General features: G+C 39.3%; 1 protein-coding gene across 9 annotated transcripts in view; it reads right to left on the minus strand.

The window, feature by feature from the left end:
- elmo1 (engulfment and cell motility 1 (ced-12 homolog, C. elegans)) overlaps nucleotides 1–13,963 on the minus strand; it is a 267,831-nt gene that overhangs the window by 7,749 nt on the left and 246,119 nt on the right. For all 9 annotated transcript variants that reach the window (XM_048613453.1, XM_048613493.1, XM_048613463.1 and 6 more), the window contains 5 exons: nucleotides 13,365–13,528; nucleotides 9,450–9,562; nucleotides 7,708–7,815; nucleotides 6,888–6,970; nucleotides 967–1,044 (listed from right to left, as the gene is read on the minus strand). In XM_048613453.1, the coding sequence (XP_048469410.1) occupies nucleotides 967–1,044; nucleotides 6,888–6,970; nucleotides 7,708–7,815; nucleotides 9,450–9,562; nucleotides 13,365–13,528 (546 nt within the window). The remainder of the gene's footprint in view (nucleotides 1–966; nucleotides 1,045–6,887; nucleotides 6,971–7,707; nucleotides 7,816–9,449; nucleotides 9,563–13,364; nucleotides 13,529–13,963) is intronic.

Genomic DNA, 13,963 nt, shown 5'->3' on the forward strand with positions numbered 1-13,963 from the left:
CTCCTACAGTCCATAGATGTGCAGGTTAGGTCGATTGACCATGGCATCCAGGGATATCTAGGTAGATTTGCCATGTGAAATGCAGGATTATAGGGATAAAGTAAGGGGGTGGATTTGCGTGGGATGTTCTTCAGAGGGATGGTGAAACTTGATGGGCCGAATGGTCTGCTTCCACATTTTCTCATTAATCTTAACTTGCTTTTCCCTTATGCTCAAGTAATTAACTTTAGGATTTGGGTTTTGGATTTAAGCTTGCCGCTCTCAAACGTAATAACTGAACTTAATTACAATAACATGCCTTGACACCTCCCAAGCTACATATGTTTAATTCCTTAGATGGACCATGAAAGTTTGAGTAATCATCAGTAAGTCCAGCTATGGCACACGCTTCACTGTGATTTAACCTAAAGGCAGAGTGGGGAAACTGCACTGGTCAAGCAACAGGAAAGTTTGTATTAAATTCTCAATTGTCAAGTCTTGACACTTCTGGTCTCTATAGAAGAAAGGGGTTACATATTGATAATAAGCACTAATTAAGATAATAGTATCATGAATTATCATCAAAAACCTGCCATTTTGTCTTATCTTCCTTGACCTTATATTTCTCCAAACCTACGCATTAGCAGCAGCATCATCAAGTACCTGGTAGAAATGTATATTATAATTTAAAAAAAAGAAACAAATATACTGATGTAATTTAATTGCTGCATATTTATAAATCAAATATGAAGAGAAAATACTGAACAGGCTGACTTTAAAGTATTGACTTTATTATATTGTATTTGAAGGAACTTTGGCAGCCAGTTCTTCATTCAAAAATATTCAAGGCTTTTCATTTTGAAGTGCCATTAAGTAAAACATTAATGGATAATTCTTCAAAGATTGCAACAGTTTCCCCATCAAATACAAAACTGTTGAGAAAGCACATTAAAAATAACATTAATGGAAGGAAGGTGTTACACTTACTTCATGCTTGTCAGGAGCAATGAAATTCAAGGCATCATCTGGGTCATACAGGATAGAGAAGGCAAGTTCTAAGACTTCCTGTGGAGACCAGAACAACATGAGCAATCAGTCAAACAAAGGGCACCATGTACAGGGGAAGAGATTATCTGATCGCATCAGCTCAGGTCCAAATCACGAGTGCTTTTTTTTCTGAGAGCTGCTTTCAACCACAACTTGCATTTATATAGTAATGTAAATATAGTCAAATGTTTCATGCAGTTTGCCTTACGAATAAAGTAGGATTTTAAAGAGTGACTTAAAGAAGGAGAGAGAGGGAAGGGAGAGAGGGGAAGATGGAGACTTGAGAGATATTCAGGGAAGGAATTGCAGAACTGCGGATCTATTGACTCAGAAAGGTGGAACCAGGAAAATTAGGGATGCACTGAAGACCAAAATTGGGGCAGCACAGTGATCTCGGAGGCAATAAGGGAGGGAAGAAGGTACAAAGGAATTCAAAAACAAGGACAAAAATTCTAAAATGGATGTGTTAGCAGATCAGGAGCAAATAATGCAAGTTAGGATGTTGTCCGCAGAGCTTTGAATGATCACAAGTTTAAGGGCAGAGTATTACGGGAAATTGACAGGAATAGTTGAGTTGAGAAGTGACAAAAGCAATAGGAAGAGTTTCAGCAACAGATGTGTGGGGGCAGTTACAGACGGAGGTAATACAGAAGTGGATATAGTCAGTCTTTGTAGATTGTCAGGACACGTAATAAATGTTGGTCCTGACAGAGATACCGATTTCCCAGGAATGAATAAAGTAAAATGGTAATTAGTAAAATTGCTTTGCTTTCCAGTAACTGAATTGGAAAGCTAATTGAAACAAACTTCTGTGCTTGGAAAATGTCAATTGAGGCACACAGAGTAGTGTTCCTGCTTCTGAGCCAGGAGGCCCATGTTCAAGTCCCACCTATTCGAAAGCTAAGTAATCACATCACACCCCTGAACAGGTTGATTAGAAAATATTGATATTACAGTGCATTTAAAACATGTTACAGATGCTGATCGGAAACGTTCCATTTGGTGTCCACATAATCACAGTTACTAACTTTCTCAAAGGTATATGTACTTGCTGAATGCTAACCAGCCTGGAGTCTCATTTGTAGGCCATCCATTGTCTTCACAAGCCAAGAGAGTAGCATTTCTACAGCTGAGAATTGTGCAGCAATTCAAAACCAGCTCAGATCCAAGAGTTTGCACTGGGCAAGGACTGGACACTGCTTTAGAAGCCACACAATCTGATTCCCAACACTGTTGACATACACTGCTTTCTCTAGCAGTAGACCAACAAACCTTCAGCCTTTACTAGAAGTTGACAGGTTGGTCTCTGAGCATACCTTAACATGTTCATTGGTGTCCGTTTTATATTACTTTGGAGAAGTGGCAAGATTCTGTTTTTTGCTGATGATTCAACGTCACGTACAATTATGATCTCAGTCTGTTGCTGTCAGCATCAATGTTTCAATCATGGTGAGAGAGTTGACTGAAATGTACTAAGCCCCAACTCCTTTTGGTTGGATGTCCAACTCCAATGAAAGTTCTTTCTAAAATACAGAATCTTCAAAGTGATTGATTTAAATTGGTTTGTTTTGGAATTCCTTTAAAAATAAATAATCATTTAGGGCCAGTAGTTATCTCTTGATGGAAATGCCTCTGCAGTGAAGTGTCTTTCATCATTTCTTACATTCTCCACCATCTTTTGAAGCTGACAAAAACCATTTTCATCCCTTCAGGAGAGATCGCCCCGACTGTGCTGAGTAGAAAGCCTGACGACAGCAGTGAGATATAGCTGCCATATTAAATAGATCTGCTGCTCCAGGGATAACATTTTGGTAATTCTGCTCCCTCCCTGGCATAAACCTTAACTTGTTCAAAACTCAATATGCATTTCACCCACAGTTAGCGTCACTCACCAGCATTCGACAGCTTGCCAACTTCCCATGCTCCTCCATCTTTGAAAGCCTCCACAGTCATTTACAAAGGGATTAAATGATGAGCTGGGAAAGACTAGGTCTATTAAACCTGCCCTATTTCCCTGGTGCTTGGAACATTGTAACTAGACAATTCCAACGTCACTCATCCCCACACTGGATACTAAAAAGAAAATCCACTAAAAACCCAAACTTATTGAAGGAAAAAATACATTTGGAGCAAAAAGTGATCAAAAGCAGACCGGGAGACCAACACATTGACAAAATGTTTCAACCTGCCAATGCAACAGTTTTCAGTCTAAATCACTGACCACACTCATTAATCTTCTCCTGGACTCTTAAACATGTATATCTCCCACCATTCCACCACTGACAACAAAGCCTTCATCTGCCTCTTGGTCTACGTTCTGTAACTCTCATTTTAAACACCTATCCTTAATCAACTTTGTGATATGGCTATCACTGGCAGGAGTTACCTTTATTGCCCCTCCCTAGTTTATCTGACTGAGTGGCTTGCTTGGCCACTTCCAAGTGCAGTTTGAGATGCAATTCTGGAAGCCCAGGAATCATACGTAAGTCAGATCATGTAAGCATGGAAGATTTCCTTCTTAAAAGGATACTAGTGAACTGGCTGTGATTTTGCAATCTAACAGCTCCATTTTTGAGTTTATTTATTTATTCATAAATTGTAATGAAGAAATTTGGGTAACAGAAAGCGGTCACTTCAACTGATATGAACATTTTATTTCCAAATTCTCAACTTTCTGCTGGTGGAATTTAAGTTCACACTGCTAGATTGTTAGCTCAGCTCTCTGGATTTACTACACTATGCCATTGTACCCAATTTGATTCCCACTGTACAAAATAAAAACCATTCATCAGCATTGTTTTCAAAAAGTTGCAACATCCTTTCATCTTCTTTAGTATTCAAGAGGCATTGTTTCCTAAACTGTGGCTGTTCAAGTGCATTCTCCACACATTCAAACAATTTTCATTCTAACCCCCTGTCTGCGCTCAGCATGGCAGCAAAGTTCCAGTCCAGAATCACTTTTGGAGCAAAATCCAATTTGGCAGTTTCCACATTGTGTCAAACAAGCCTATTTTTGACTGTTTATTTAACAGTCTGGGAATTGTAATGAAGGAACATGGTGACAGAAAGCACAGCAGGTAGAGACCTACACACAGGATTCAGTACAGATTTTATAGAACCCCTGCTGTGCAGATTGGGCATTTGGCCCATCGAGTCTGCACTGACCCTGCGATGGGCTCCCAGACCCACCCTATACCTGTACCCCACATTAACCATGCCTAATCCACCAAGCCCGTACATCCCTGGCCTGCAGGAGGAATCTGGAACACCTGATGGAAATCCACACCGACACAGGGAGTTTGTGCATAATCCACAGTCACCTGGAATTGAACGTAGGTCCCTGGGATTGTGAGGCAGCAGTGCTAACTACTGAGCCACCTTGCTGCCCATTAAAAATGCGTTGCCTGAACAGAGACTTGAACCCTGGAGCCTCAGATTAAATTCTAATGTTCTATCGACCAAACTATTTGGACCCTAAGATTTATTACTGTATCATGGATATTTCCCTTCCACCCACCACCAGGTCATTCATGATAATAAATTATTAACATTGTGGAATTAAGCTGTGAAGAGGAAGAACATAGAGTTTGGGTTTAGTTGCAAGTTATGTTTGTCATAAATGCCAACTAAGATGGAACAGAATTTTAGCACTTATTTTCTTCCCATTTTCCAAGTTGTGCTCTCCCTGCTATACCAGGGTTCAACAAGTCTGTAAGTTGTTTCCACTCACCAGTGGTAACTCAGGTGCAATGCTGGTTTTAAATTATGGCTGGTGTTATTCTCCATCAAAATCAATTTTACACAGCATTTTAAACGAGTGTTCCATACAATTTCAGTAAGGTTTCCTTACTGATATGTGAGGTTATAAATTCATCCAATTTGCTCTGCAATGCTCAATTAAGAAATATCGCAGAACAGTTCAGTTGCTGACCTGCTCTTACATCAACTGAGGTGAAAGGGTCCCCATTTGCAGCTGAAAGAGTCCACCAGCAAACATCGTCTGTGCTTGATGCGATCAGATGCCTGACATATCTGCAGTCCCAGTTCCCTATAGGTGGTGATGCATGCACATCACAGAATGCCTTTGTACGTTATGAGGATGTTATGTAACTCAGTGGCAGCAGACACGCCTTAGAATCAGCAGGTTCTGGGTTCAAATCCCACCCAAGAGATTTGGAAAAATTATCTAGGCTGACATTGCTAGTGCAATCTGCACGCAAGGAGTACTTTTGGGTCCTGTCTAACCTCTCAACTGGAAGTAAAAGCTGTTGTGGCACAATTTTGATGAGAAGCAGGGTCATTCTCTCAGTGAATTGGTCAATATATATTTCCCAAAGTAGATCAATGAAACAGATTGCCTACTGATTACCACATTGGTATTTGTAGGAGCTTGCTGTATGCTAAATGGCTGCCATACTTCATTGACTTTAAACACTTTGGAACGATCTGACATTGAGAATGGTGTGTATAAATGCAAATTCCTTCCTTTTATCCTCTCTTAAATGAAGCACATTATGTTAATTTTGGATTATTTGTGCAGGGTGCTAATGTCCTGCTCAAAATTACTGTGCAAAGTGTCATTATTGCTGCAGTTTAAGTAAATTTTATCCACTGAAATGACTGCAATGAAAGAACTTCAATGTAAAGACAAAGGACATGGCAGTCAGATAGAGAAGTGTTCCTCAAGCTAACATGTGCACTGAACTCTACTTCTATTTCCACAGAATCAAGTACATTAATACACATTAGTACAGGAACCTTAATTTACATACTTAGCAGAGGAACAATAAGTTCTTGTGTGCTTCCAATGTCCTTGAACTCCCATTGAGTTTTACTGAGCAAATCACAATGGATCAATACCTTGATCATGGGAGTCTGACCTTCAATAGCCAAGGCCAACATACTCAATAAACTTCCACCCTCTTCTTCCTACTTCTTGTTTATTTTGTGATGAGTTTTTTAATGAAAAGAAATTATGTTATTCAAGGCTACAAATTAGTGGCATTCATGGAATAATTTTCACAAAATACCCTGTATTAATACCACAAAAGTAGAGTCTGGTTCATTAAAAGAATCCATCAGGGAATTCAGAAGAAGCTTCATTAGTCAGAGTGGTGAGAATGAGGAACTCTCTACCACACAGAGAGATTGAGTTAACTGTACGGATGCACTGAAAGGCAGGTGAGATAAGCAGAAGTGGGAGAAGGGAAGAGAGGGCTACGCTGATAGTTTGAAATCAGGAAAGATGGGAGAAAGTTCAAGCGGAGCATAAACTTTGAAATAGTGTGTTTGGGCTGAATGACCTGTGATATGTTGTATATCCTATATCATCAGTCAATAATCAATATACCTACACACTTTAGACATGAAAATAATGTGCATCAAGCCTTTCCTCTTCTCAAAGTAGCAAATGACGAAAACAGAGGAAAGAAAGATTTATGTTTATACAGCACCTTTACAACTTCAGGACTTCCTGGGCACTTTATAGCCAAAGAGGTATTTTTGAAGTGTAGTCACTGCTGCAAAGTAGAAACCAGGAGCCAACTGCACACATAGCAAGATCCCATAAGCAATTGTAAAACAAATAAAGATATTGTGTGTTTTAGGTCTTGTTTGAGGGATAAATGTAGGCCAGGATACTTATAACTCAATTGCACTGCTTCAAGTAGTATAGAAGAATATTTTATGTCCACCTGAGTGGGGGAGACAGAACTTTGGGTTAATGTCTAATTCAAAAGGCATGCATTTTCATTTGTAATACTCTGAACACACATTCTTACATTCTGTTACTACTAACATGAGATCAAAAATTATCTTGGCATAAAAGTGGAATCCTTCTGAAGTTCACGGTGAATATTTACCTTATTTTGCTTAAGGGCACCCTTTTCTTTCATGTGCGGACAATCTTTTCCGGTCACAATAGCTTTGATATCAGCCACTGGTACTGATAAAAGAAAAGGAAAGATTTGTTGCTTCTGTCACCACAATATACACTAAATCATCGAACAGAGAAAGGTATTGGTAATGTCACTGGGCAAATAATTCAGGGGCCCAGATTAATGCTCTGGAGATAAGGATTTAAAACCCAAAACAGCAGCTAGAGGAATGTAAATGTAAAAACTCAACTGGTTCACTAATGGTAGGGAAATGTGCCTTGGTCTGGTCTGGTCAGGTGACTCCAGACCCACAGTAATGTGACTGACACTTACTGTCCTCTGAAATAGCTTAGCAAGCCACTTGGCTCAAGGGAAAGTAGGGATGGGTGTGGGTATGAGCTCAATAGGTGTAACAGATTTCTACATGATCAAAGCTGCTCTGGAAACAATAGTCTAAAGGTGACCCCGAAAGCAGCGATGCAACATTTTTTTAAAACCTTGATTCAATTATACATGAATTCTGGAGTGGTGTCAGTTCTGTAATGGTGCTGTTGATGACACAAGGTCAGGCAGGTTGCCACAGTGCTGTTTTAAGTGGTCAACTCCTACTTCACATATACTGAGGGGGGTGTGGGGAGGAGTAGGGGGCACCGTCTGGGTGCCGCAAGATTACCTTTGCGCTGCAGTACAATTTTGCTCAGGCACAAAGAGCACAACTCTGTAAGCATTGTGTACAAAAAGAATGTTCCCCATGTTTATTGCATGTGTGAAGAGTTGCTATGAATCTGTAACTGACTTCACTTACACTTATCCTGCAAAGATTCATGTGGCACCTCTCCCTGAGGGCTCTCCTCCTGATCTCCATAGTGCAGGACTTTGTGGTTTGGCGAAAGGCGGCAATACCAGAATTTGTCTGTAAATTAATAATTATTTGGCTGTAAAATTAATAGTCTTGTCACTTCTTGCTTAGATTTAAAAACCCATTGTTATGAATATAAACATTCATGCAAAATACATAAATTTTAACAAAGCTGAACTGATATAGATAACTCTTCAGTCCAAATATAATGACACATTTACTGAGGCTGAATCAACAAAAACCTTCCAAAGTCTGATTTCCCATTCTTGTTGTGCTGTCCTTGCCACCTGGTACTGGCACAGCAAAAGGGAAACATAAGCCAATGCAAATATTAGTGGTTCTTGTTTCATTCTGCACATGGTTCATAAAGGATGAGGGGTAGCCCCAGCAATCCCTCCAAATACTTTGATATCACTGATTCAGACCCTTAGAGTCAACAAGAAGGCTCTTTGCAAAGTTCGTCCACGGTCAGTTTGTAACATGTACCCTGGCTGTGTGTATGGCACACGGTGATCCTCAGGTTAAACCACGCTTAGTCATCTCTCTCTCTAATGAGAATGCAGCCCTTGGGCTTGGTTAGACTAAGGTGATTTTACCTTTATACTATCGAAACAAAACAAGAAGCTGGCATTTATATTGCAATGAAATAAAATATCCCAAAGCTCTATAATCCATGAATATACGTTTCCATATAGTGTAAAATGCAAAGCTTTAAACGATAATCAGATGGAAGTGCTGCAATTTTCACACATCTTGAAGAAACTTTCAGTCTATCCTTGCAGAGTGCCAGGTTAGTCTTCTTCACATTTCTCCAACTTTAGTATACGCACAGTTAACTGAGCAAATTCGCTCTGTTCTAGGCTTGTTTAGTTCTGAGGGGAATTAGGGGTGGGCAATATCTGTTGACATTGGCAATGTCATTCAAAATCCAAAAATGAATAAAAGTGATATAATGTATAAAGTTACAGAAAGATATAGTCCTATTCCTTAGTAATTTATTAAAAAAGTACAAAATAATGGCTCAAAACATTCCAGCAAGTTTGTTACTTTGACATTAGAGAAGTGGAGTGATCTATTTGATTGTGATGTTATTGTACAGAATCTGCATTTCCAATGCACCCATTTATATAATTAAGGCTGCATTTGCTAACACCGATGCAAGTGCAACTTTAAATTGCGCATGTGCAGATTTTGGAGGACATGGCTGGCAGAGTGTGGGGTCAAGACTGGCACGCAGGTGGGGAGGAGATTAGGACATGTGGGGAGAGATCAGGAAGTGGGTGAAAGGGAAAGGCACGGAGTGGGAAGAGATCCGGACGGTGGAGAGACCGGGATGGGGGAAAAAATCTCTCTCACTGCACCAACCATTCCTGGGATCTCCTTATCACTCTACTGACCCCAACTTTCCTTCCCGAGTCCTGGGCACTCCTTGACTCATCCCCATCTCCTGGCTTCTGGCCCCTCTTCCCTTCTTACTCCGGGGATTCCCCGCGTGCGGCATCTCTCTCCTACAGCAAAGCCCAGTTCAAATAAGTCTACATGATGACATCAATGCTGGGAACCGTGCATTCGCCAATGACTGCACATATGTAGCTGCTCACAGTTGCTGGAATCAGTAAACACTGCCTATAATTGAGGTGTTTACTTTGCTAGAGGTGAAGGTGTGGATGAATCTGACTGCTGGCTACCTTGTCTCCGTCGGCTACTGATCTTCCTGAAACAGGTTCCTTCACAAAGCCGGTTTAGCCGCTGCTGTTTGACCAGTTCCAGGATTTCAGGCTGAATCTTCTCTCGGAGTTCACTGCAGGCAAGAAGGACAAATGGTCAAAGACAGAACCCTGCTCTTGTAAACAGGAAAGGGATTAAGCTGGGATGAGTGCATTTAGGGGTGTGGGAACATTAGTGTACAAGGGACTTTGGGCTTTGTGGGTGTAGATGAATAAATATGCAATGGAGAGTTAACTTTTGGATTAATGTTGAAACAAGAAGTGTAGCTCTCTAACCTACGTAACTGGGAAAACTAATCAAAATTAATTTCTGCCTGGAGCTAATTAAATTTTGTATCTCCAATTCCAGATGGTCTGGCAACCTGCATTTTGCTGTGTCTCCTAGAGACCTCATATTTAAGGGGATCTTGAAAACAAATGCCAATGACCTTCGTGGCAATCCAGCCCAACTACATTACTGGAACAGTTTCTATTCTGCATGGGCATCTGTATTTTATCTAACCTGGGATTAACTGATATAGGAATTGCAAATTCAAAGTAGAAAAAAGTATTTCATCTCCCTCATTAAGTGATGAGAACAAGAATTCAGCACAGATACCTCTTCAAATGAGTGTTTAAAAAGTAAAAAAAGATTGCAGAATCATTCCTAAGGAAAGGGTTACAATTTTGGATGAGCACTTAGTCACACTAAATGTAACCATCCAACATGCTCAGCAAATAGAGCTTCTCAAGTAATTACTTATAATTATCCTGCTTGTTATCCCTTTTAAAACCATAATTAATGGAACCCTGTGTTTCATACTGACATTTATTACCACATGGCAATCTGTGCAAACCAGAATATGGATTCATGCCTACAATTCAATGTAAACCCTAACACTTTCATGGTTTTAATTTGAAAGATAATTACCTACTACTTCAAACACATTTGAAAGTACCAGTTTTAACAAACACAAGTTTAATTTACTATGTGTGAATCCATTTTATACATCACTTTGACTATTTTCTCTCTTCCCTTTTTAGAGTGATTTTGCTTTCTCTCCATGTCATTTCCTAGTTGTAACATTTACCATTCTCATTCGCAGGTATGGAAGACTTATCTTCAGATTAAAATGCTGAATCTTGGAAGTAAAAGATCAACTGTTTATCACCTTGAACCAGCTGGTCAAGACTTAGAACTTTTTGTGTTCAATCCTAAATTTAGCTGCTGTATAGGTTTCACCACTAATACTGGGCATCATTTGCTGGAGGAATTTAAATACTCTTTCCATCAAAATTTTAGAAAACCATGTCCATTCTGAGTCAGTGAGAAATAAAAGAAATAGAAATTACAATACTGCTTGTTGCCATATTACTTTAAGGGCCATCATTATCTCATTATGAATGTTTGAATGCTTTCCACAACCTATAATTATCTCAGCAGGGTCTGGGATTTACAGTTTAGAGATGATTATGGAATAGTGATATTGACACTGAACTTTAATCTAGAGACAAATGTTCTTGGAACGTAAATTCAAATCTCACCATGGTGGCTAATGAAACTTTAAATTAAATCACTAAAATCAGGAATTGAAAGGTAGACTCAGTAAGGGTGATCATGACAAGTATCAGAGATTGTTACAGAAACCCATTTGGCTCATTCACATCCATTAGAGAAAGAAATCTGCCATGCCTACCTGGACCAACCTACATGTGATTTTATAGACACAACAATATGGTTCTTCTAAAATGGGCTAGCAACCCATTCAGTTCAATGGAAATAAGGGATGGGAAACAAATGCTGGCTTTGCCAGTGATGACTAAATTCCATAAAAGATTAATGGGAGAAAAACAATTTGATTGATACCTCGAAGAAATTGTTAAAGGACTAGCTGTCTTTGATGTTGGGTTATGAAGACAACTCTATTTTAATAAAGGATTAAGCGGCTGGAAGTCTTTGAAAGTTTTGAACATGTCTTATGATTGGAAGTTTTATTGTTAGATACAGTGAAGGTCACAATAAATATTTTGAACTTTATTTCATCTCAACATAGTTCTGCAGGTTTGCATACAATGGATACTGATTGACTTGGCATGAAGGGGTGAAAGAAAAGAATGGTGGCTAGATTGGCATGAGTTGACATTGGGGCCTATACAGACCATCAATGCAGGTGGGGGGTGGGGGTGCATAATTTGGCATATAGGGTACAAATAGCGGCTGGGGTGAGTCTGAGATATGAATTGGCATAGAGAGTGAGGAAGTAAGGGGCATGAGGAGTGAGGGATAATGGGCCTAAAATATGAGGAAACACTGGGGGAAAGACCTAACAGTAGATCTTTTAAACAGTCCATCCCATCAATCTCTGGCCATCCCATCCCCAGAACCTTTGGCCTCAACCAATTTGCATCTGGGGCTGGCAGAGCCAAACCCATTCCACAGCAGCCTCCAACACCAGAACAACACCAGCTCCTATTAGGGTGAGCGTTCTCCAAGACCAATATGATGAACTGGGAAATTTCCCAATTTGTGTTACTAGCCTCAGAGTCACAAAAAACTGGCTCAAAATTCAAGATCCTGGAGGTAGCAGGATGAACAAAGTAGGACTATAGTATATTTAAGTGGCTTTTCAGAATTAAAATCTATGATCTTAAGGAATCCAATTAGTGCATTCAGTCATGCAGATCTCTAGTGCCTGATCTCCAGTTAATATGCTGTGAATCCCTTAGCCAATTCTGTGTAATTTTAAAAGAAGGTTTTATTTATATGCATCAAAATGTAGGCGATTGGCAAGAGCACAGTGCCTTGAAGAAATGACTTAATTTAACTTCTGATGCTATTAGAATTTCAGATACATCAAGTAGAATTAGTGAGCAAACATAGCCATATCTACCCGAAGGAACCAGAACACTTAAAATACTATAGAAGCATCAGCTTTGAAATTGATGTTAATGTAAATAGATAATGAGTAGTGCATTTTGGTTGATATAGCAACTGTCCATTTTCAACATGGGCATTTTAAGAGAAGAGTATTGTATTGTACAGATTTAGAAGGGACATTTTTTGACATTGCAAGGGGAACTGGGAGAGGAATCTTCAACTGGAGTCATTATCCTTAAGGTATCCAGAGACCATAGTGGAAAATGTGAACGTTTAAAAATTGGATTGACGATGATGAATTTATTTGTAACGCTATTCATTCTCAAACAACCTGTGATGTACGATACCACCAGATTTGGGTTTTTAGATGTACCAGAAGGCTCTACATGTGTAACTATGTTGCTGAAGAGGAGGAGAGAAAACTGAGCTAAAAATAATTTAGCCCATTCTTTATAATGATCAATCTGTATTCACCCTTCAGAAATTATTTGCTTTAACTACTTCTTTTCTCTTAAATAGGAACAGGAGTAGAGCAATCATTCCCTGAGACCCATCCCACCATTCCACTAAATCATGGCCAATCAGTTTCTCAATTCTATTTGCCTAAGCGCCATACCTCTTGATGCCATTACCTAAGAAAAAGCTATTGATCTCAATCTTGAAATTTTCAATTAGCCTCCTCAATCACTGTCTATTTAATTGGAGATTTTACAGACTTTCACAGCTTTACCTATGAAAATGTGCTTTCTGATTTAACACTTGAATGGTCTTGCTCTAATTTTGGGATATTTCCCTCTTGTTCTGGATTCCCCAACCAGAGAAAGAAGTTTTTCTTTATATAACCTAGCAAATCCTTTTGCATTTCAAAAACTTTGATTAGTTCACTCTTCAACCTTCCAAACTAAAGGGAATGCAAACAACACTCCTGCAAATTGCCTGCCTATGTATGGAAATCACTCCAAAAGGTTTCAGATGACACACATCAAGAAGAAAAAGACTAGAAAGTATTGGATGCTTACAGGATTGGACGAGACTGGAAGTCTTCCTGGTTCATCCTCTCGGATTGCCGGATTTTCAGGATCTCAGTATAACTCAGGTTCTGCAACTTGCTCTTGAACTGATCCAGTGAGTTAGGCTTGGTAGTCAGTGCTCTCGTGATCTGCTCCTTTACAACTTGCATCACCTGAACAGAAATTCAAAACAAAAACAAACAAATCCTGGTCAGCCTATATGCTCATTTATGTTTCATCCAGTGGTTCTGAAACAGCAGGGACTCGGAGTGCGGCATTTAAACTCAAAACTGTTCTGTCTACAAAACTGAATGCAATTGCAAAGAGGAGCTACAGTTATAGATTTATATGCACATATTAATCAGATTCCTGTAATCTACATTTGGGATATCCCCCAATTAGGTCAGTTTTTTCTGTGCATTGAAATAATCAGCACTCTAATCTTACCACGGATTAGCACCACATAATTTGTGTCAATCCATAAATTTTAACAATAATTGACAAAACAAAATCTTAAGGACATTTACAATTTGTATCCGTTCTTTCTGTAAAAAGTACTATTGCTATGTAGAGAAGTTGAGGATGCAGTACACTCACTCCTTGTTATA

The sequence above is a fragment of the Rhincodon typus genome, chromosome 2, assembly GCF_021869965.1.
Source record: "Rhincodon typus isolate 14 chromosome 2, sRhiTyp1.1, whole genome shotgun sequence".
Taxonomy (NCBI): Eukaryota; Metazoa; Chordata; class Chondrichthyes; order Orectolobiformes; family Rhincodontidae; genus Rhincodon; species Rhincodon typus.